At 44.8% G+C, this 22,513-nt stretch overlaps 3 protein-coding genes across 4 annotated transcripts; all 3 read left to right on the top strand.

Annotated features, from left to right (window-relative positions):
- The first annotated feature begins 66 nt into the window (after positions 1 to 66).
- sgta (small glutamine rich tetratricopeptide repeat co-chaperone alpha) lies at positions 67 to 9,423 on the top strand. The gene is made up of 12 exons (XM_062960646.1): positions 67 to 221; positions 1,856 to 1,968; positions 2,217 to 2,320; positions 3,260 to 3,344; positions 3,474 to 3,573; positions 4,226 to 4,330; positions 5,570 to 5,708; positions 5,825 to 5,887; positions 6,891 to 6,928; positions 7,145 to 7,270; positions 7,376 to 7,559; positions 9,167 to 9,423. Exons 2-11 carry the CDS (start codon positions 1,869 to 1,871, stop codon positions 7,488 to 7,490), a joined length of 975 nt encoding a protein of 324 aa, XP_062816716.1. The 5' UTR covers positions 67 to 221; positions 1,856 to 1,868; the 3' UTR covers positions 7,491 to 7,559; positions 9,167 to 9,423.
- A 1,120-nt stretch (positions 9,424 to 10,543) lies between these two features.
- On the top strand, positions 10,544 to 15,581 carry slc39a3 (solute carrier family 39 member 3). Its single transcript, XM_062960648.1, has 3 exons — positions 10,544 to 10,699; positions 12,616 to 12,866; positions 14,721 to 15,581. The coding sequence occupies exons 2-3, from the start codon at positions 12,642 to 12,644 to the stop codon at positions 15,438 to 15,440; spliced, it is 945 nt and encodes a 314-aa protein (XP_062816718.1). The 5' UTR covers positions 10,544 to 10,699; positions 12,616 to 12,641; the 3' UTR covers positions 15,441 to 15,581.
- A 249-nt stretch (positions 15,582 to 15,830) lies between these two features.
- Positions 15,831 to 21,751, top strand: diras1 (DIRAS family GTPase 1). Of its 2 annotated transcripts, none has more exons than XM_062960649.1 (2): positions 15,831 to 18,450; positions 21,000 to 21,751. In XM_062960649.1, exon 2 carries the CDS (start codon positions 21,008 to 21,010, stop codon positions 21,602 to 21,604), a length of 597 nt encoding a protein of 198 aa, XP_062816719.1. In that variant the 5' UTR covers positions 15,831 to 18,450; positions 21,000 to 21,007; the 3' UTR covers positions 21,605 to 21,751. The 2 variants fall into 2 exon arrangements, with proteins under 2 accessions (XP_062816719.1, XP_062816720.1); XM_062960650.1 differs by lacking the exon at positions 15,831 to 18,450 and adding an exon at positions 18,628 to 20,720 and having other exon boundaries at positions 20,770 to 21,751.
- The last annotated feature ends 762 nt before the right edge of the window (positions 21,752 to 22,513 follow it).

Genomic DNA, 22,513 nt, shown 5'->3' with positions numbered 1-22,513 from the left:
GAGAGAGAGGGAAAAGCTCTCCACTCGTTGGCCGCTGATTGGAAGGTACCAAGAGTGTAGCGCGCAGGCGCAGAAGCGAGCCCCGCTTCCTCCTCCTCCGCCTCCTCCTCCTGCGCAGGCGCAGTGGAAGCGAGACGAGACAAGGGGGCCTGGGCCGCGCATGCGCACTCGGTGAAGGAGCGGAGGAGGAGGAGGCCTGCCTGCTGCTGCTGCTGCCACTGGTGAGCTTGTTCTTTCTTTCTTTCTTTCTTTCTTTCTTAATAAACGTGTGCCCTGCTTTCTCAAAGCGGTTCTATGGAGTCTTTCGGGCTGGGATGGGGCCAGATCCCAGAAGCACTCTCTCCTGACGTTTCGCCCACCTCCGAGTCGAGCACCCCCTCGGGCAGGAAGCAGTCAGGCCTTGAAGCTGCAAGGCCATTCAACGCTAATCAGTGTGATTCCCTCCAGCAGACGAGAGTTCTTTAGAATTATAGAATAATATTAATAATAATTATTATTTCTTTCTGTCCTCAGCCTGTTTGCCTTAGATGTGGGCGAAATGTCAGGAGAGAGTGCTTCCGGGACATAGCCACGCAGCCCGGGAAAACTCACAGCAAACCCAGGGATTCCGGGCACGAAAGCCTTCGTTCGACAACACATATATTATATTATGTTATAATACATATTATTATATTATGTTTATTATTATGTTTATTTACGCCCCGCTTTATCTCTCCCGAAGGAGACTCAAAGCAGCCATGTATCTATTACTATTACTATTATTATTATATTATATTATTATTATTAATTTACACCCCACTTTATCTCTCCTAAAGGGGACCCAAAGTGGCTATCTATTTATCTATTTTTATTATTATATTATTATTATTATTATTTATTTACACGCCACTTTATCTCTCCCAAAGGGGACTCAAAGTGGCTATCTATTTATCTATTATTATTATTATTTATTTACACGCCACTTTATCTCTCCCAAAGGGGACTCAAAGTGGCTATCTATTTATCTATTATTATTATTATTTATTTACACGCCACTTTATCTCTCCCAAAGGGGACTCAAAGTGGCTATCTATTTATCTATTATTATTATTATTTATTTACACCCCACTTTATCTCTCCCAAAGGGGACTCAAAGTGGCTATCTATTTATCTATTATTATTATTATTATTTACACCCCACTTTATCTCTCCCAAAGGGGACTCAAAGTGGCTATCTATTTATCTATTATTATTATTATATTATTATTATTATTATTATTATTTATTTACACGCCACTTTATCTCTCCCAAAGAGGACTCAAAGTGGCTATTTATCTATTATTATTATTATTATTATTATTATTTACACCCCACTTTATCTCTCCCAAAGGGGACTCAAAGTAGCTATCTATCTATTATTATAATATTATTATTATTATTATTATTATTATTTATTTACACCCCACTTTATCTCTCCGAAAGGGGACTCAAAGCAGCCATGTATCTATTATTATAATATATTATTATTATTATTATTATTATTATTATTATTATTATTTATTTACACCCCACTTTATCTCTCCGAAAGGGGACTCAAAGCAGCCATGTATCTATTATTATAATATATTATTATTATTATTATTATTATTATTATTATTATTATTATTATTATTATTTATTTACACCCCACTTTATCTCTCCGAAAGGGGACTCAAAGCAGCCATGTATCTATTATTATAATATATTATTATATTATTATTATTTATTTACACCCCACTTTCTCTCTCCCAAAGGGGACTCAAAGTGGCTATCTATCTATCCATCTATTATTATTATGACTACTATTATGATTATGACCTTTGCCCCTTTGGCGCAGGGGACGGAGAGCGATGGGGGACAACAAGCGCCTGGCCTTTGCCATCGTCCGGTTCCTGCAGGACCAGCTCCAGGGAGGGGGTCTCTCGCCGGACGCCCAGGAGAGCCTCGAAGGTGCGTCCCCGCTCACACCACATCCTCCTCCCACAGATATATCAACCTCCCCTTGCTTGGATTTCCCAGCGGACCTGCCATGGGCGTGGGGGGGGGGGGGGACGTCAGGAGAGAGTGCTACCCGACCGTGGCCCGGCAGCCCCGGAGACTCTCAGCCACCCAGTCCGATGCCGTATGCAATAAAACGTCAAAGCAGACCATTCAAGATCAATCAAACCCTTCCTTTCCTTGCTTTCTCCCTCCCGTAGTGGCCATCCAGTGCCTTGAGACGGCCTTTGGGGTCTCCATGGAGGACCGGGGCCTGGCCCTCTCCCAGACCCTCCCCGAGATCTTCGAGGCCGCCGCCGCCAAGGTAACCCCCAAAACGCCTTTGGAAATACAGTCCTGATGGACGTGTGGTCGCGCAAAGTAATATCGTATTATCATGAAAACAATATCATAATAAAACCGGTTGGGAAATACAGTTCTAATGGACGTGTGGTCACGCAAAATAATATAATATTACTATGACCATAATGTAATAATAAAACCTGTTGGGAAATACAGTTCTAATGGACATGTGGTCACGACTAATAATATAATATCATTATGAACAGAATGTAATATTATTATGAACATAATGTAATAAAACTGTTTGGAAAATACAGTTCTAACGGACGTGTGGTCACGCAAAATAATATAATATTACTATGAACATAATGTAATAATAAAACCAGTTGGGAAATACAGTTCTAATGAACGTGTGGTTATGCAAAGTAATATAATTTCATTATGAAAATAATATAAGAATACGACTGGTTGGGAAATACAGTTCTAATGGACGTGTGGACACGCAAAATAATATATTATGAAAATAATATAATAATAAAACCAGTTGGGAAATACAGTTCTAATGGACATGTGGTCACGACAAATAAAATAATATTATTATGAAATATAGTAAATAATAATAATAAATTAAAAATAATATGACAATACTATAAAATAATTAATATTAATAAAAATATAATGCTGGCTGTTAGGAATTGTGGGGGTTGAAAGTCCAGAACACCCAGAGGGAGGGAGGGAGGGAGGGAGGTCTGAAGTTGGCCCAAGCAGTACTTGTGCAGTAAAACTCTGCAAACACAGTGATAAAGACTCTGCAATGTATTGGTTGACTTTTCATAGCTTGTCCCTGAGGCAATTAGTCCAGTGAGGGTGTGAGCGTGAAGGAGAAAACTATAAGTTACAAGGCCACCCCATTGTTTTGACACATATCACACCACGTCTCGTCTCTCCCAAAACGTGGCAGGAGCCTCAGCGGGACACGCCGACCCCGGAGCCGGTGACCCCCTCGGAAGAAGACGCGGCCGAAGCCGAGAGGCTGAAAGCGGAAGGTAAACAAAGGAAGGGAGGAGAGAGGGGGCCCTTGGGTGGAGGCCCAGTGCCGTTTCGGAGCGGGAGGAGGCTCCGTGAGGGCGAAGCGGGGGAAAAGGGGGTCCCACCACGGCCTGCGTCTCTTCCAGGGAACGAGCAGATGAAGGCGGAGAACTTTGAGAGCGCCGTCTCCTTCTACGCCAAGGCCATCGAGCTCAACCCCGCCAACGCCGTCTACTACTGCAACAGGTCCGGGGGGCACTGGGGAGCGTCATGGGTCCACTATTGGAAGATTTAGCCACTGGCTACTTAGAGAGGAGACTTTTAAAATTTTTATGTTTCTTCTTTCTTCTTGTTGTTTATTCTTGATGAATGCGTGTATATATGACAGAGACTGAGATGTTTCAATAACACATTTATTGAGGCACAAGCTTAATGGTTACAATAACTTCTCTTCTTGTTTGAGGCACTTAGATTAACAGTTGCAATAACCTTAAAATACCACTTCTTTCTCCACTGCTTTAACCTGCAGCCACCCTGTGAATTACAATCACAGACTATCTGTTCCTTATCTGGACACAGACTACCTTAAAATAAGTCACCAAACTTATTTTAAAATTGACTCAAAATCAAACATTTGAGCCACCCCCTCCTCTGAGGATCAGCCTTCTCTGCACCTCCTCGGGCACATACTAACCACATACTAACCGCTTCTTTTTCAAAACTGCTTTTCTTTACACAAAATGACCCTTGGCTCCGCCCCCTTCTCCATGGCAACCACTCATGAGTGCAGAGTAACTGAAATATTAACCCTTTTAAAACACAATTAAACATGGCATCTGTAAACTAAAAAAAACACACTTTGTTACAATTATTATTATGATTCCTTCCGGTCTTGCAGGGCCGCCGCGTACAGCAAGCTGGGGAACTACGCCGGGGCCGTGCGGGACTGCGAGAGGGCCATCCACATCGACCCCAAGTACAGCAAAGCCTACGGGCGGATGGGGTGAGTGGCAAACGGCTCCCAGTTCAGGACGGGGCTCGTCTGGATGGCCTTCGGGGGTCCCTCCCAAGCCTAGGATACTATGCCCATGGTCAGGAATATTAAAAATTAACTAGGTGTGCCTGTAGCTTAGTAGACTTCAATGTGAGAGGAGGCTCTGTGAGAGCGAAGCTGTCTATCCGCATAATAAAAGAAGCCCAGTGTAGAAGCAAAGAAGGAAGTATAAAGCCCAACATCTATCTCATATATATATAAATATATTCACACGTGTGTGAAGCTTCTGTGTAATTTCGGAGCGAGAGAAGGCTCTGCGAGAGCGAAGCTGTTTATCCGCATGATAAAAGAAGGCAAGTGTAGAAGCAAAGAAGGAAGTATAAAGCCCAACATCTATCTCATATATATATAAATATATTCACACGTCTGTAAAGCTACAGTGTGAAGCTTCTGCTGGTTTTATATCTGTGAGCCGCCCCGAGTCCCTCTGGGGAAATGGTGGCGGGGTACAAAAATAAAATTATAATATTATTATTATTCTGTGTAATTTCGGTGCGAGAGAAGGCTTTGTGAGAGCGAAGCTGTTTATCCGCATGAGACAAGAAGCGCAGCATGGAAGCAAAGAAGGAAGTAGAATATATATATATATACACACACACACACATATACACGTGTGTGTGTGTATATAAAGCTACTGTGTAAGTTTGGTGCAAGAGAAGGCTCTGCGAGAGCAAAGCTGTTTATTCGCATGAGAAAGGAAGCCCAGTGTGGAAGCAAAGAAGGAAGTATAAAGTGTATATATATATATATACACACACACATACACATACACGTGTGTGTGTGTATAAAGCTACTGTGTAAGTTCAGTGTGAGAGAAGGCTCTGTGAGAGCGAAGCTGTATATCCGCATGAGACAAGAAGCCCAGCGTGGAAGCAAAGAAGGAAGTATAAAGTGTATATATATATATATACACACACACATACACATACACGTGTGTGTGTGTATAAAGCTACTGTGTAAGTTCAGTGTGAGAGAAGGCTCTGTGAGAGCGAAGCTGTATATCCGCATGAGACAAGAAGCCCAGCATGGAAGCAAAGAAGTATAAAGTGTATATATATATATATCACACACGTGTGTGTGTGTGTGTGTATAAAGGTACGTGTAAGTTTGGTGCAAGAGAAGGCTCTGTGAGAGCGAAACTGTTTTTTCTCCTCATGCTAACACTAGTAATGGTGTTGGGTCCCGCAGCCTGGCGCTCTCCAGCCTGAACAAGCTCTCGGAGGCGGTGGTCTACTACCAGAAGGCGCTGGAGCTGGACCCCGAGAACGAGACCTACAAGTCCAACCTCAAGGTCACCGAGCAGAAGATGAAGGAGGCCCCCAGCCCGGTGGGTCCCAATGCGGGCGGGTGGGGAGGTCAAGGGGACTCGTCCCGCCTTTGCCCACTTGGGGGTCCTCTGTGAAATACACCCCACGCAATAGACCCTTGTGCTTCTCTTTGCAGACGGGGGGTGCCGGGGGCTTCGACCTGGCCGGCCTCCTCAACAACCCCAGTTTCATCAACATGGTGAGTGAGCGGCTCCTCCTAACGCCTGTATCATACTTATTTTATCGTACCAAGGGTACAAGCTGTAATGTACTTGGAAACACAAAGTATAATAACAATAATAATATTGTGGGACTTCCGAATCCGGACTGACAAAGTTCTGGAACACAACACACCAGACATCACAGTTGTGGAAAAGAAAAAGGTTTGGATCATGGATGTCGCCATCCCAGGTGACAGTCGCATTGACGAAAAACAACAGGAAAAACTCAGATTGAACTTCAAAGATTCTGGCAGAAACCAGTGCAGGTGGTCCCAGTGGTGATGGGCACACTGGGTACCGTGCCAAAAGATCTCAGCCGGCATTTGGAAACAATAGACATTGACAAAATCACGATCTGCCAACTGCAAAAGGCCACCCGACTAGGATCTGCAGCATCATCCGAAAATACATCACACAGTCCTAGACATTTGGGAAGAGTTCGACTTGTGATTCTGTGATACGAAATCCAGCATGTCTATCTTGTTTGCTATGTCATAATAAAATGATAATAATAATATATAATGATAATAATAGTAATAATAATAATAATAAACATCATACAGACACTTGGGAAGTGTCCGACTTGTGATTTTGTGACACGAAATCCAGCATATCTATCTTGTTTGCTGTGTCATAATAAAATAATAATAATAATAATATAATGATAATAATAGTAATATAATAAAAATAACAATAACAATAATAATAAACATCACACAGTCCTAGACACTTGGGAAGTGTTCGACTTGTGATTTTGTGATACGAAATCCAGCTTATCTATCTTGTTTGCTGGGTCATACAATACAATAATAATACTGTATAATAATAAATAATAATAAAACTTTATGTATTCCATCCCATCTCCCCTCCAAAGACTCAGTGAGATATATATATATATATATATAGTGCAAAGCTAGCCATCCTAATGACTCCGTGAGCGAGAACGTTGACCCTCTTTCCTTCTTTGTTTTGCTTTGACAGGCGGCGAACCTGGTGAACAACCCACAGTTGCAGCAATTGTAAGTCCCAGCCCAGCCCCAACCATCCCTGGGAGTATTATGGGTGTAACTCAGGGATAGGCTGTGTGTATGTGTATATATATATATATATGAGATAGATCTAGTATCCTGGATTGGGAAGGACCCTCCAAAGGCCATCCAGCCCACCCCCTTTCTGAACTGGGGGTCGTATGTTGGCCAGTTGGGTGCTCCAGTTCCCTCCCTCTCTGCTTGCAGGATGTCTGGGGTGATTTCGGGGGGCCAGACCCCCAGGGCCTCCTCTTCCTCCTCTTCCTCCTCCTCGTCTTCTTCGGCCCCCGGAGCCTCCGCCGCCCCCAACGACCTCGCCAGCCTCATCCAAGCGTGAGTCCCTCCCGCCGTTGAAGCCGCACAGAAATAACAACAAGAGCCCGGTGGGGCTGGCAGTGGCTGGGCCGTGACGGTCTTGAGTCTTGTTTCCTTCCTCAGAGGGCAACAGTTTGCGCAGCAGATGCAGCAGCAGAACCCGGAGCTGATTGAGCAGCTGAGGAGCCAGATCCGGAGCCGGACCCCCAGCGCCAGCAACGAGGAGCAGCAGGAATGAGCGAGGGACGGACGGACGGACGGACGGGAGGAAGGAAGGAAGGAAGGAAGGAAGGGAAGGAGGACGGAGGTGAGTCCCAGCATATTGTTTAATATTTTGAAGAATATTTTCTGTCAATATTTTTGGACATATATAAAAGAGTGATGGCATCACGGCGACCCACAAAACAACAAAACTACAGGCCCCCCAACCTCGAAATTTGACAACACAACCCATCATCCACGGCTCTAGATTGATACAACAAAAAGAAAAGAAAAATAAAGTCCTAATTAGAGAGAGAGAGAGAGGAAGAATTACTTTTATCCAATTGCTGCCAGTTAGAAGGCTAAGCGCCTCCAACTTGGTCTCCTAGCAACCCAATAAAAAATAATAAAAAAAACTAAAAAATAATTAAAAACACTAAAAAATTAATACAATAAAATACTATAATAACAGAAAATAACTAAAAATAATACAAGAAAATAATAAAATATAATATTTAAAAAGATAACTTACAATAAAATTAATAAAAAATACAAAAAACATCAAATAAAAATTACACAACAATTTTTAACCAATACCACCACCACTTTGTCACAGCAACGTGTGGCCGGGCACAGCTAGTATATATATATATTCTGCCATTTTAATAAATATTTATGCAAATATTGTTACGATTCTGTACGATTATCTTTTGTGAGTATTTTTACAAATATTTTTCTGCGAACACATACACATAGATACACAGGAGAGGGAGAGAATTCGCAGCCATAATAATATTATAATGTATTATATTTTCTGTTATTATTATTTATATTGTTGACATGTTATAATATTGGGCTTTTATTACTTTATATTATAATTATATTTTATTCTCTTAAGGTATTTTTATTATTATATTATAATATTTTCTATGTTATTATTTAGTTTATATAATTATAATTATTTTAGTTTTAATATATTGTTATAACGTTATGTTTTATTTTATTATCTTATATTCTATTATTATATTTTATTATCTTGTTATTTTTATTATTATAATATTTTATTCTAGTTTATTATTTATTTTATATAATTATAATTATTTTTTAATTTACTATACTATTGTATTAGTTTTAATATATTATGTTATGTTTTATTATTTTATTACCTTATATTCTATTATATTTGATTATATTATTTATATTAAGACATATTGTTATACTTTATTTTATTAATTTATATTATAATTATCTTTTTATTTTATTTTATTATCTTAAGTTATTACATTATATTTTAGTCTGTTTTATTTTTCTATATAATTATAATTATTTTTTGTTTATACTATTAGTTTAATATATTGCTATAATGTTATGTTCTATTTTATTTTATTATCTTCTATTTTATATTATTATGACATATTGTTATATACTTTATTTTATTATTTTATAATTATATTTTTATTATTTTATTATCTTATTTTTATTATTCTATTTTATTATTTTATATTATTATAATTATATTTTTATTTTATTATAATACGATTATATTAGTTGTAATATATTTTTATTTTGTTATATTTTATTTTTATTATAATTCTTTATTATTTTAATATTTTATCATAATGCTATTATATTAATTTTAGTATATTGTTATTATATTATTATTATAAGATTTTATTTTATCCTTTTATGACTCTCTCTCCGTCTGTCTTGCAGGGCTGCCGCTCTTCCTTCCTTCCTGGGGTCCCTTTAATGCGCCGTCAATGGGAAGCTGGCCCCGATTGTCAGGGAGTGTTGATCATGTTTGTCTGTTGTTGTTTCTTTAATGAATTGGGAGGAAGAGGAGGATGGAGTGCGGCATGTCGAGTCTTCCCTTCCCTTCCCTTCCTTCCTTCCTTCCTTCTTTCCTTCCTTCCTTCCTGTCCCGAACTATTTTTTTTAAAACGTAGGAAAATAAATTCCTTTTGACACTCCTCCTCCTGTTGTCGTGCATTTCTTTCAACCAGTGGGCGAAACGTCAGGGGAGAATGCTTCCGACGTTTTGGTGTCATTATGATAATAAAATAAAATATAATTGCCATAATAATATAACACAAGATAATTAAATATTATAATACGATTATAATAAAATATAATAAAACAATAAAGCCCAGTGACCTATGAGAATTAATATAATTGTGTTATAATAAAATATACAATATAATTGCAATAATAATATAACACAAGATAATTAAATATTATAATACGGTTATAATAAAATATAATAAAACCCAGTGACCTAAGAATTATATAATTGTGTTATGATAAAATAATATAAAATATAATTGCAATAATAATATGACATAATAAAATAATAAAATATTTTATTATTAGATTATAATATAAAACAGTAAGATAAGAAATCAATAAAACCACTTGGAAATAGGATGAGTTCAATGCACTTTCTGGAACTCTTCCTCTCCCGGTTCCTGCTTCCTGCCGGACTTTATTGCTTGTGGCACAAAAGCCCGACTTCCGGCGAGGATCTAACTGAGGGCCTAAGAAAGGTATCGGAAGTGTTGATTGGAGCAAAAGAAGACTCTTTGGTGAGGGGCGGGCTTGGCGTCCTGACGGACGGATAAGACTTCCAATGCGCGTCGTTGCTGTTCTCCGAATGCCCAATGAGGAACGAGGAAGTGGAGAAAAGACTAGATAGGGGCGGGACTAGTCGTAGTCGCTCTCCAAGCGCCCAATCAGCAACGCGGAGGCAGAGTGGATAAGAAAAGAGTGAATAGGGGCGGGACTAGTAGCCTGACGGATGGATAGGCAACCCAATGACCGTCGTAGTCGCTCTCCAAGCGTCCAATCAGCAACGCGGAGACAGAGTGTATAAGGAGTAAATAGGGAAGGGATTGATAACATGACGGATAGATAAGCCATCCAATGAGCGCCGTCGCTGCTCTCCGAATGCCCAATGAGGAACGAGGAAGTGGAGATAAGAAAAGAATGGATAGGGGCGGAACTAGTAGCCTGACGGATGGATAAGCAACCTAATGAGCGTCGTCACTGCTCTACCAACGACCAATGAGGAACGAGGATGGCAAAGGGGAGGATAGAGTGGCTGGTGGCGTGACGGACGGATAATCTGACCAATGAGCGTCGCCGCCGCTCTCCGAACGCCCAATCAGGGATTTGGGGGCAGGGCGGTTGTCAAAGCGGAGCGGGACCGGGAAGAGGAGGCGGATGAGGCAGCACCCCGCGGCTCTCAGGGTACGAAATGCCGTTGTTATTGCTGTTGTTGTTGTTATAGGATTAGACGACATCTCGAGGCCACGCCCCCAGGCAAGAAAAGCGCCCTCCAAGCCCCGCCCCCTTCAAGGGACAAGCTCGGGAAAGCAAGCCAAACATGGCAGAGTCTTGGTCCGGAGTTGGCAGAGTTTGACTGGACCAGCCTCTGACCTTGTTGCCTCCGCGCACTATTATATTATATATTAAGTGTATTAATATAGTATATTACCCTATAAATATATTTATGCAATATGTTATTTTTATATTTTATTAAATTATTATTTATGCTATAATTGCATGTACAATAATTCTATTTTTATATTTTATCAGCATATTACAGTAACATTATTATGATTTTTGTATTATTATTATATCATAGTATTTTATTGATTATATTTTATATTATGTTCAAAATATTCTATATTGTATAATTATATATCATTGTATTATTATATTAATGTTTTATATTATTACTGATTTATTTTTACAAATATTTAATATTATTAAATTATATAATATTACTATTTATTATATTGCTTTATATTATTATTATATATTATTACTATTTGTTAGTATATTGCTTTATATTATTAAATTATTATATATTATTACTATTTATTATATTGCTTCATATTATTATTATATATTATTACTATTTGTTATTATATTGCTTTATATTATTATATATCATTACTATTTATTATTATTTTGTTTTATATTATTACAGTAGTCTCTCACTTATCCAACATAAACGGGCCGGCAGAATGTTGGATAAGCGAATATGTTGGATAATAAGGAGGGATTATAAGGAAAAGCCTATTAAACATCAAATTACGTTAAGATTTTACAAATTAAGCACCAAAACATCATGTTATACAACAAATTTGACAGAAAAAGTAGTTCAATACGCAGTAATGTTATGTTGTAATTACTGTATTTATGAATTTAGCACCAAAATATTACGATGTATTGAAAACATTGACTACAAAAATGCGTTGGATAATCCAGAATGTTAGATAAGTGAATGTTGGATAAGTGAGACTCTACTGTATATACTATTACTATTTATTATTATTATATTGCTTTATATTACTATATTATATTATTATATATTTATTTATTTACATCATTTTTACCCCGCTCTTCTCACCCGAAGGGACTTACAACAGTCGGCAAATTACGTTGCCCAAAATATCATTACTATTTATTATTATTATTATTATTATTATTATTATTATTATTATTATATTGCTTTATATATTATATCATTATATATCATTACTATTTATTTTTATTATATTATATTATTATATTATTAATATAATATAATCCAAAAATACATCACACAGTCCTAGACACTTGGGAAGTGTTCGACTTGTGATTTTGTGATATGAAATCCAGCATGTCTATCTTGTTTGCTGTGTCATACAATATAATAATAATAATAATAATATAATCTGATTTATAGTGTATTATATAATTTTTATATGTGTGTTTATTGTAAGCCGCCCTGAGTCCCCTCTTAGGTGAGAAGGGCAGGATATAAATGTTGTAATAAATAAATATAAATAAATATATAATAATATAATATAAGGTAAAAAGGTAAAGGTTTTCCCCTGACGTTAAGTGCAATCGTGACCGACTCTGGCGGTTGGTGCTCATCTCCATTTCTAATCCGAAGAGCCGGCGTTGTCCATAGACACCTCCAAGGTCATGTGGCCATAGGCATGACTGCATGGAGCGCCGTTACCTTCCCGCCGGAGCAGTACCTATTGATCTACTCACATTGGCATGTGTTCGAACTGCTAGGTTGGCAGGAGAATATAATATAAAGCAATTATTATTATTACTGGCATTATTATTATTATGTGTGTTGTCCTTCCTTCCTCCCTGCGCAGGGCCCTGACCCCGGACCCCGGCGGCCATGCGTGTGCTGCTGGCCAAGCTGCTGTGCATGGCGGGGGTCTTCCTGCTGACCCTGGCCGCGTCCCTCCTGCCCGTCAAGCTCCTCCGGGCCCACAGCGCAGGGAAGGCGCCTGGCGGTGGTGGCGGGGGCTCCCGCCGGGCCCTCTCCCTCTGCAACGCCTTCGCCACCGGGGTCTTGCTGGCCACCGGCTTCAACGCCCTCCTCCCGGCCGTCAGGGACAAGGTAGGCCTCCGGGGAGAGGGTGCCCCTTCCTCTATCACCCCCCCCCCCAAAATACGCTATTCATCAGCCAACCAAAACATTGCAGAGTCTTTGGTCAGGAGTTTGCAGGGTTTGACTGGAGCAGCCCCTAGCTTTGTTGCTGCTCACTGTTTAAGGCAGGCCTCCTTCCCCCCAAGTGTTTCGGACTCCAACACCCACGATCCCTAACAGCCGGTGATAGTAATAGTAATAAATAAAATAATAATATATAATAGAATAAAATTAGTATAATAATATGATAATAGTAGTATAATAATATTATAATAATATAATATAATCTATATATATAAAAGGGTAATGAAATTTCGGCCTAGGACAAAACAACAAAACTACACCTCCCAGAAACACTAAACTTGCCAGCACAACCCCTCCTCCATGCCTCTACGTTCATACAACAAAAAGAAAAGAAAAAGAAAATCCTAATTAGAGGGAGAGGAATAATTGTTTTTAGCCAATTGTTGCCAGTTAGAAGGCTACGCTCCGCCCAGTTGGTCTCCTAGCAACCCACTCAGCCCAGGGGACAGGCAGTTAGGCCTCACTTAGGCCTCTTCTGCACTGCCTATAAAATAAAATCTGATTTTAACTGGATTATATGGCAGTGCAGACTCAAGGCCCTTCCACACAGCTATATAACCCATTTATAATCTTATATTATCTGCTTTGCACTGAATTATCTTGACTCCACACTGCCATAGAATCCACTTCAGTGTGCATTTTATACAGCTGTGAAGAAGGGGCCTCAGATAATCCAGTTCTAAGCAGATAATACAAGATACTTTATTTCCCATACCACCATACTTTGCCACAGCAACGCGTGGCCGGGCACAGCTAGTAATATATAATAGAATAAAATTAAGGTAATAATAATATGATAATATATAATAAAATAATAATAATAAAATAATAATATATAATAGAATAAAATTATTAAGATGATGATGATGATGATGATGATGATAATAGAATTGGAAAAGACCTCACAGACCATCTAATCCAACCCCCTCCTGCCTTGATGCAGGAAAAGCACAATCAAAGCCCTCCCAACAGATGGCTCTCCAATCTTAGTAATAACAACAGCCATAACAACAACAATAGTCGGAAGAGACCCCATGGGCCATCCAGTCCAACCCGCTTCTGCCTTCAAGCAGAAGCACAACCAGAACACAATAATAATAATAGTAATAATAATAGTAATAATAATAATAATAATAGTAGGAGCAACCCAGGGGCCACCCAATCAGACGTGCAGTCAAAGCAAAGGCAGGCTTTTTCTAGTTTGCCGTGAACTCATCTCGGTCGGTCGTGGTGTCCCGACTTGTAACGAACACCTTCTCAGCAGTCGCCACCCCTGGAAATGCCTCCTCCTTCTTGTTCTCGTTCTTGTTTTTGTGTTGTCGAAGGCTTTCATGGCCGGGATCACAGGGGTGTTGTATGTCTTTCGGGCTGTGTGGCCATGTTCCAGAAGCATTCTCTCCTGACGTTTCGCCCACATCTGTGGCAGGCATCCTCAGAGGCTGTGAGGCATGGAGAAACCAGGCAAGGGCAAGAGTCCTTTGTCACTGGGAAGGCAGCATTAATGTTTCAGTTAATCCCCCTAAAGGTTTGGTCTCTTGCCTGGAGGGGCATCCTTTGTCCAGCCATTAGCTGTCCTTGGGGCTCCTCTGCCCTCAGAGTGTTGCTTTGATTTTAGAGTTTTTCAATCCTGGTGGGCAGATGGTGTCCATGTTCATGGCTTCCTCCTTTCTGCTGAAGTTGTCCACATGCTTCTTGTGGCTTCGTTTCAGCGGCTTCTCCTTCTCGTTCTTCTTCTCCCAGATGTCGGAGGTGCTGCGCCTGGGGCAGGTGCGGACGGACTACCTGCTGCCGGAGACGCTGATGCTGACGGGCTTCTTCCTGACGGTGTTTGTGGAGCAGCTGGTGCTGACCTTCCGGGAGGACCGCCGGCCGCCCTTCATCGACCTGGAGACCTTCAACGCGGGGGGCAGCGGGGGCAGCGGCAGCAGCGCCTCCGAGGACGAGAGCCCCTTCCTGGACGGCCACCCCGGGGGCCACGGGGGCCCCGGTGCCCACCGCCTGCTGGGGCCGTCCCTGGCGCTGGGGGCGCACGGGGCGCTGGAGGGGCTGGCGCTGGGGCTGGCGGAGGGGCCCGGGGGGCGCCTGCTGGGGCTCTTCCTGGGGGTGGCGCTCCACGAGGGGCTGGCGGCCCTGGCGCTGGGGCTCAGCCTGGCCCGGGCGGGGCGCCCCCTGCGCCAGGCCGCCCGCCTGGCCCTCCCGCTCAGCCTGGCCCTCCCGCTGGGCCTGGGGGCCGGGGCCGCCCTCCAGGGCTGCGCGCCCCCCCCCTCCGCCCCGGGAGGCCTGGCCGCGGCCGTGGCCTCGCTGCTGCCCCAGGGCCTGGCCGCAGGCACCTTCCTCTTCGCCACCTTCTGCGAGATCCTGGGGAAGGAGCTGGAGCAGGGCCCCGACCGGCTCCTCAAGGTGCTGCTCCTGGTCCTCGGCTACGCCCTCCTGGCCGCCCTCGCCTTCCTCAAGGGCTGAGGCCCACGGGGGGCCCGGCACAGCGGGACACCCCCCACGGAGAACACAGGGGACGGGGGGGGGACACAGCCCGGCCTCCCTGCGCCCTTTCATCCCTTCCTTCCTTCTTTCATTCCATCCTTCCTTCCTTCCTTGCAGTCTTCCTTTGTCCTTCCTTGCACCATTTCTCTCCTTCCTTCCCTCCTTCCTTCCTTCCTTTTCATCCTTCTTTCCTTCCTTCCTTCTTTCCTTCCTTGCAGCCTTCCTTATTGACTTCCTTCTTTGCATCCCTCCTTTGTCCTCCCTTGCATCATTTCTTTCCTTCCTTCCTTCCTTACTTCCTTCCTTCTTTCATTCCATCCTTCTTTCCTTCCTTCCATCCATCCTTCCTTCCTTGCAGTCTTCCTTATTGACTTCCCTCTTTGCATCCCTTTCTTCCTTGCATCATTTCTCTCCTTCCCTCTTTCCTTTCTTCTTTCTTTTCATCCTTCTGTACTGCTTCCTTCCTTACATCCTTTTTTGGTCCTTCTTTCCTTTCATCCTTCCATCCTTCCTTGCATCATTTCTCTCCTTCGTTCCTTCCTTCTTTCTTTCCTTTCATCCTTCCTTCCTTTGTCCTTCCTTGCATAATTCCTCTCCTTCCTTCCATCCGTCCTTTCCTTTCATCCTTCCATCCTTCCTTGCAGTCTTCCTTATTTAATAAGTTTACTTAATAAGTTAAAAAGTTATTTACTTCATTCTTTGCATCCTTCCTTTGTCCTTCCTTGCATCATTTCTCTCCTTCCCTCATTCCTTCTTTCTTTTCATCCTTCTGTACTGCTTCCTTCCTTGCATCCTCTTTTGTCCTTCTTTCATTCCATCCTTCCTTTCTTCTATCCTTCCTTCCTTCTTCCACCTACTATCTCTCCTTCCTTCATTCTATCTTTCCTTCCTTCCTTCCATCCTTATTTCTTTCCTTCTTTGCATCCTTCCTTTGTCCTTCCTTCTATCCTTCCTTCCATCGTCTCTCTCTCTCCCTTCCTTCCTTCCTTTCTTCCTTCTTTCCTTCCTTCCTCCTTCTGCCTATTATGTCTCTCCTTCCTTCATTCTATCTTTCCTTCCTTCCTTCCTTCCTTCCATCCTTATTTCTTTCCTTCTTTGCATCCTTCCTTTGTCTTTCCTTCCATCCTTCCTTCCATCATCTCTCTCCTTCCATCCTTTCTTCCTTCCTTCCATCCGCCTATTATGTCTCTCCTTCCTTCATTCTATCTTTCCTTCCTTCCTTCCATCCATCCATCCTTATTTCTTTCCTTCTTTGCATCCTTCCTTCCATCCTATCTCTCTCCTTCCTTCCTTCCTTCCATCCATCCATCATATCTCTTTCCTTCCTTTCTTCCATCCTTCCTTCCTTCCTTCTTCGCATCCTTCCTTTGTCCTTCCTTCCATTCTTCCATCATCTCTCTCTTTTTCCTTCCTTCCTTCCTTCCTTCCTTCCTTCCTTCCTTCCTTCCTTCCTTCCTTCCTTCTGTATTTATTTATTTATTTGGGACCTGTCTATTATCGTCTTTCTCAACGGGATACCACGACTTGACTGGAGGTCTGATTTCTTGACAGCCATCATTAAAACATCCCAATAGATGCAGATCCCCCTGAGCTGGTCCTTGTTGGGCGTGAAACGGTCCGAAATGCTTCCTCCTCGGGAGGGAGAATCCCAAAGGGCCAGGCCTGGCCTACCAGTGAGAGGCCCTGGGCCAAGGCCTGGGCAAGACCCTCCCTCCCTCCCTCCTCCGCGTGGTGCGCCCGTCTTTGCCTTCCCCGCTGATTCCCAATGACTCTGGAGCAGGGAGCGCCGTGTGTGTGTGAGAACGCGTGAACGAGTTATTTATTGCACTGGAGGGAGGAAACAATGGGGCTAAAATTAGCCGGCTTTTGAGTCAGCCCGGACGGAAATAAAACCACTTGTCAAACGACAATTGCTTCCTTCCTTGCCTTCCTTCCTTGCCTTCGTCCTAATGAGGCTCCTTCCCTGCCGGGAAGATGCGTGTGCTCGCTCCGGGATGCGTGTCCGGCTCCGTGGGGTCCCGGCTGGAGACCCATGGATCACACGCTCTGGAGGCTGCAAGGACGACGCACGGGATCCCGGTCGGAAGGGACCCCCAAAGGACACCCAGCCTCCGTGCAGGAAAAGCACCACCAGATCCCTCCCAAAAGAGGGACATCCAGCCTCTCAATCACAATCATAATCATAGCAATAATGCAACAAGAGTATCCCAGAGTTGGAAAGGACTCCCAAAGGCCATCCAGAAAAAGCACCATCCGATCCTTCCCAACAAATGGACATCCAGCCTCTAAATAATAATAATAATACACCCCAACAGCCTCTAAATAATAATAATACACCCCAACAGCCTCTAAATAATAATAATAATAACAACAACAATTGTATCCCAGAGTCAGAAGAGACCCCCAAGCACCATTTGAACCTTCCCAACAGATGGATGTCCAACCTCTAAATAATAATAATAATAGAACTATACAATCCTAGAGTTAGAAGGGATCGAGTCCAACACCTTTTTGCCTTCGTGTAGGAAAAGCAACACCCGATCCCTCCCGACAGAAGGACATCCAGCCTCTCCACAATAATCATAATCATAACAAGAACACCAATGCAACCATCGTATCCCAGAGTCGGAAGGGACCCCCAAAGGGCATCCAGCCTCCGTGCAGGAAGAGCAGCACCCGATCCCTCCCGACAGATGGACATCCAGCTTCTAAATCATAATCATAACATAACAACAACAATGCAAAAACAGCAGGAGAAGGGGGAGCGGACCCCCAAGAGCCCCCCTCCCTCGCCATCAGCATCACCAGCCACGTGACCTGCTCTTCCGACGCAGCATCCCTCCCTCCCTCCCTCCTTTCCTTCCCTCCTTCCCTCTTTCCTTCCTTCCTTCCTTCCTTCCTCCCCGGCCGGTCTCCCAGATGGCTGTGGGGGAAGCAGCAGTGGGACCAGGCTGAGCCTTCCTCCCTCCTCCTCCTCCTCTTCCTCCAGGTGAGGTGCAAAAAGCAGGGAATGAAGGGGGGGGGGGGCTGCGGATATTTGGGGAGGGAGGGAGGGAGGGGGGGTGACGCAGGCCTGGCTGGCGCAGGGCAGGGGAGGGCAGGGCAGGGCAGAGATGGGGGCCTTCCTTGCAGACCCCTCCTCACCAGGGCCAAGCAGGGAGGGAGGGAGGGAGGGAGGGAAGGGGCTCACGGGCAGGAGCAACCCCTCTCATCCATCCATCCATCCATCCTTCTTTCCTTCCTCTCTGTCCTCAACCTTCCCTTCCTTCTTTCCTAACAACAATCTTTCCTTCCTTCCTTCTTTCCTCCCTCTCTCTCTCCCTTCCTTCCTTCCTTGAATCCCTTAGTCCGTCCTTCCTTCCTTCCTTCCATCCATCCATCCATGAATCCTTCAGTCCTTCCTTCCTCCTTCCTTTCTATCCTTCTTTCCTCTCTCTCTTCTTCCCTTCTTCCCTTCCTTCCTTCCTTCTTCCCTTCCTTCCTCTCTCTCTTCCGTCTTTCCATCCTTCCCTCTTTCCTTTCTTTCCATCCTTCCTTCTTTCCTTTCCTCCTCCTTCCTTCCTTCCTCCTTTCTTTCTATCCTTCCTTCCTTCCTTCCTTCCTATCATCAATCTTTCTTTCCTTCCTTCCTTCCTTCCTTCCTTCCTTCCTTCCTTCCTTCCTTCCATCCATCCATCCATCCATAGATCCTTCCTTCCTTCCTCCTTTCTTTCTATCCATCCATCCATCCTTACATCAATCGTTCCTTCCTTCCATCCTTCATCTCTCCCTTCCACTCTTCCTTCCTTCCATCCTTCATCTCTCCCTCCCTTCCTTCCTTCCTTCCTTCCTTCCTTCCTTGAGCCGTCCATTCCTCTCTCCGTCCTGACAAGGAGCACCATGGACAGCGACAGGCCACAGAGCAGAGGCCCCTTCTTGTGTTGTCCAAGGCTTTCCTGGCCAGAATCACTAGGTTGCTGTGAGTTTTCAGGGCAGTCCGGCCATATTCCAGTGGCATTCTCTCCCGACATTTCACCCACATCTAGGGCAGGCATCCTCCCGTGAAGGCGGGAGTCTCTTGTTTCCGTGAAGGTGGGAGTCTCTTGTTTCCAGGATGGTTGGAATCCCTTGTAACCTAAAATGTGGGAGTCCCTGTTTTCCTTGAAGTTGGGAGCTTCTAGTTTCCGTGAAAGTGGGAGTCTCTAGTTTCCATGAAGGTGGTAGTCCCTCATTTCTATGAAGGCAAGAGTCCCTTGTTCCTTGACGGTGGGAGTCCCTGGTTTCCTTGAAGGTGGGAGTCTCTAGTTTTCATGAAGGAAGGAGTTCCTTGTATCCTCGAATATCAGAGCCCCTTCTTTCCGGGAATGTGGGAGTCCCTTGTATCCTTCAAGTCGGGAGTCCTTTGTCTCTGTTCAAGGGGGTGTCCCTTGGATCCTCCAATGTGGGAATCTCTAGTTTCCTTCAAGGTGGAAATCTCTTGTTTCTGTGAAGGTGGAAGTCTCTAGTTTCCTTGAACATGGAGTCCCTTGTTTCCGGGAAGGTGGGAGTCCCTTGTATCCTCCAATGTGGGAGTCCCTGGTTTCCCTGAAGGCTGGAGTCTCTTATTTCTATGAAGGCGGGAGTCCCTTGTTTCCTTGAAGCGGGAGTCCCTTGTATCCCCAATTGTGGTAGTCCCTTGTCTCCATGAAGCTGTGACTCCCTTGTTTCCATGAAGGCGGGAGTCCCTTGTATCCTCAATTGTGGAGTCCCTTATTTCTATGAAGGCGGGAGTCCCTTGTTACTCGAAAGTGGGAGTCTGTTATTTCTTTGAAGAGGGGAGTCCCTTGTTTCCTCAAATGTGGAAGTCCTTTGTCTCCGTGAAGGTGGGAATCCCTCTTATCCTCAATTGCGGGAGTCCCTTGTTACGTGAAGGCGGGAGTTCCTTGTTACTCGAAGGTGGGAGTCCCTTACTTCCTTGAAGGCGGGAGTCCCTTGTTACTTGAAGGTGGGAGTCCCTTACTTCCTTGAAGGCGGGAGTCCCTTGTTACTCCAAGGTGGGAGTCCCTTACTTCCTTGAAGGCAGGAGTCCCTTGTTACTTGAAGGTGGGAGTCCCTTACTTCCTTGAAGGCGGGAGTCCCTTGTTACTTGAAGGTGGGAGTCCCTTACTTCCTTGAAGGCGGGAGTCCCTTGTTTCCTGAAATGTGGAAGTCCTTTGTCTCTGTGAAGGCGGGATTCCCTTGTATCCTCAACTGTGAGAGTCCCCTACTTCCTTGAAGGCGGGAGTCCCTTGTTACTTGAAGGTGGGAGTCCCCTACTTCCTTGAAGGCGGGAGTTCCTTGTTACTCGAAGGTGGGAGTCCCTTACTTCCTTGAAGGCGGGAGTCCCTTGTTTCCTGAAATGTGGAAGTCCTTTGTCTCTGTGAAGGCGGGAGTCCCTTGTATCCTCAACTGTGAGAGTCCCTTACTTCCTTGAAGGCGGGAGTCCCTTGTCTCCTTGGAGGTGAGAGTCTTCTCCTCGCGGCCGTCCTGCTCCTCCTCCAGCGCTCCCTGTCTCCCTGTCTCCCGTCTCTCCCGCTGCAGGTGCGAGGATGCCGGAGCAGAGCAACGACTACCGGGTGGTGGTCTTTGGGGCCGGCGGGGTGGGCAAGAGCTCGCTGGTGCTGCGCTTCGTGAAGGGCACCTTCCGCGACACCTACATCCCCACCATCGAGGACACCTACCGGCAGGTGATCAGCTGCGACAAGAGCGTCTGCACGCTGCAGATCACGGACACCACGGGCAGCCACCAGTTCCCGGCCATGCAGCGCCTCTCCATCTCCAAGGGGCACGCCTTCGTGCTGGTCTTCTCCGTCACCAGCCGGCAGTCGCTGGAGGAGCTGCGGCCCATCCGCCAGCAGATCCTGCAGATCAAGGGCAGCGTGGAGAGCATCCCCATCATGCTGGTGGGCAACAAGTGCGACGAGACCCAGCGCGAGGTCCAGGCCGCCGAGGGCCAGGCCGTGGCCCAGGAGTGGAAGTGCGCCTTCATGGAGACCTCCGCCAAGATGAACTACAACGTCAAGGAGCTCTTCCAGGAGTTGCTCAGCCTCGAGAAGCGCCGCAACATGAGCCTCAACATTGACGGAAAGCGCTCCAGCAAGCAGAAGCGGACGGACAAAATCAAGGGCAAGTGCAGCCTCATGTGAGGAGGAGTAGGGGGAGGGGGAGGAGGAAGGCCGAGGGTCGCCCTCCGTGGACCACACTCGCCTCCTCGTTGGTGTCCGAGATCTGCTCCGTTCCCCGTCATCTTCCTCCTTCACATCCTCCCAAAGACTCTCCCAACGGCGAACGCGACAGGACGGAGGCTCCCAAAGACTCTCCCAATGGTGTACGTGGCAGGAGGGAGGCTCCCAACGACGTACGCGACAGGATGGAGGCAACTAAAGACTATCCCAACAGCGAACGCGGCAGGACGGAGGCTCCCAAAGGGTCTCCCAATGGCGTAAGCGACAGGACAGAGGCTCCAAAAGACTCTCCTAACAGCGTAAGTGACAGGACAGAGGCTCCGAAAGACTCTCCTAACGGCGTACACAGCAGGACAGAGGCTCCCAAAGATTCTCAACGGTGTACGTGACAGGACGGAGGCTCTCAAAGAGTCTCCCAATGGCATACACAACAGGACAGAGGCTCTCAAAGACTCTCCCAACTGCGTAAGCGACAGGACAGAGGCTCTGAAAGACTCTCCTAACGGCGTACACAGCAGGACAGAGGCTCCCAAAGATTCTCAACGGTGTACGTGACAGGACGGAGGCTCTCAAAGAGTCTCCCAATGGCATACACAACAGGACAGAGGCTCTCAAAGACTCTCCCAACTGCGTAAGCGACAGGACAGAGGCTCTGAAAGACTCTCCTAACGGCGTACGTAGCAGGACAGAGGCTCCCAAAGACTCCCAACGGTGTACGCGACAGGACGGAGGCTCACAAAGACTCTCCCAACGGTGTACGCGGCAGGATGGAGCCAACTAAACACTCTCCCAACACCGTACCGGGCAGGATGGAGGCACAAGGCACCCCTCCTCTCCTTTTCTACCTGCCCCACTGGACTGAAAGGAAAG

Source organism: Anolis carolinensis, unplaced genomic scaffold (genome assembly GCF_035594765.1).
Source record: "Anolis carolinensis isolate JA03-04 unplaced genomic scaffold, rAnoCar3.1.pri scaffold_7, whole genome shotgun sequence".
NCBI classification, from domain to species: domain Eukaryota; kingdom Metazoa; phylum Chordata; class Lepidosauria; order Squamata; family Dactyloidae; genus Anolis; species Anolis carolinensis.
The sequence above is the reverse complement of the archived record's forward strand: the minus strand, read 5'-3'. Positions and strand labels throughout refer to the sequence as shown.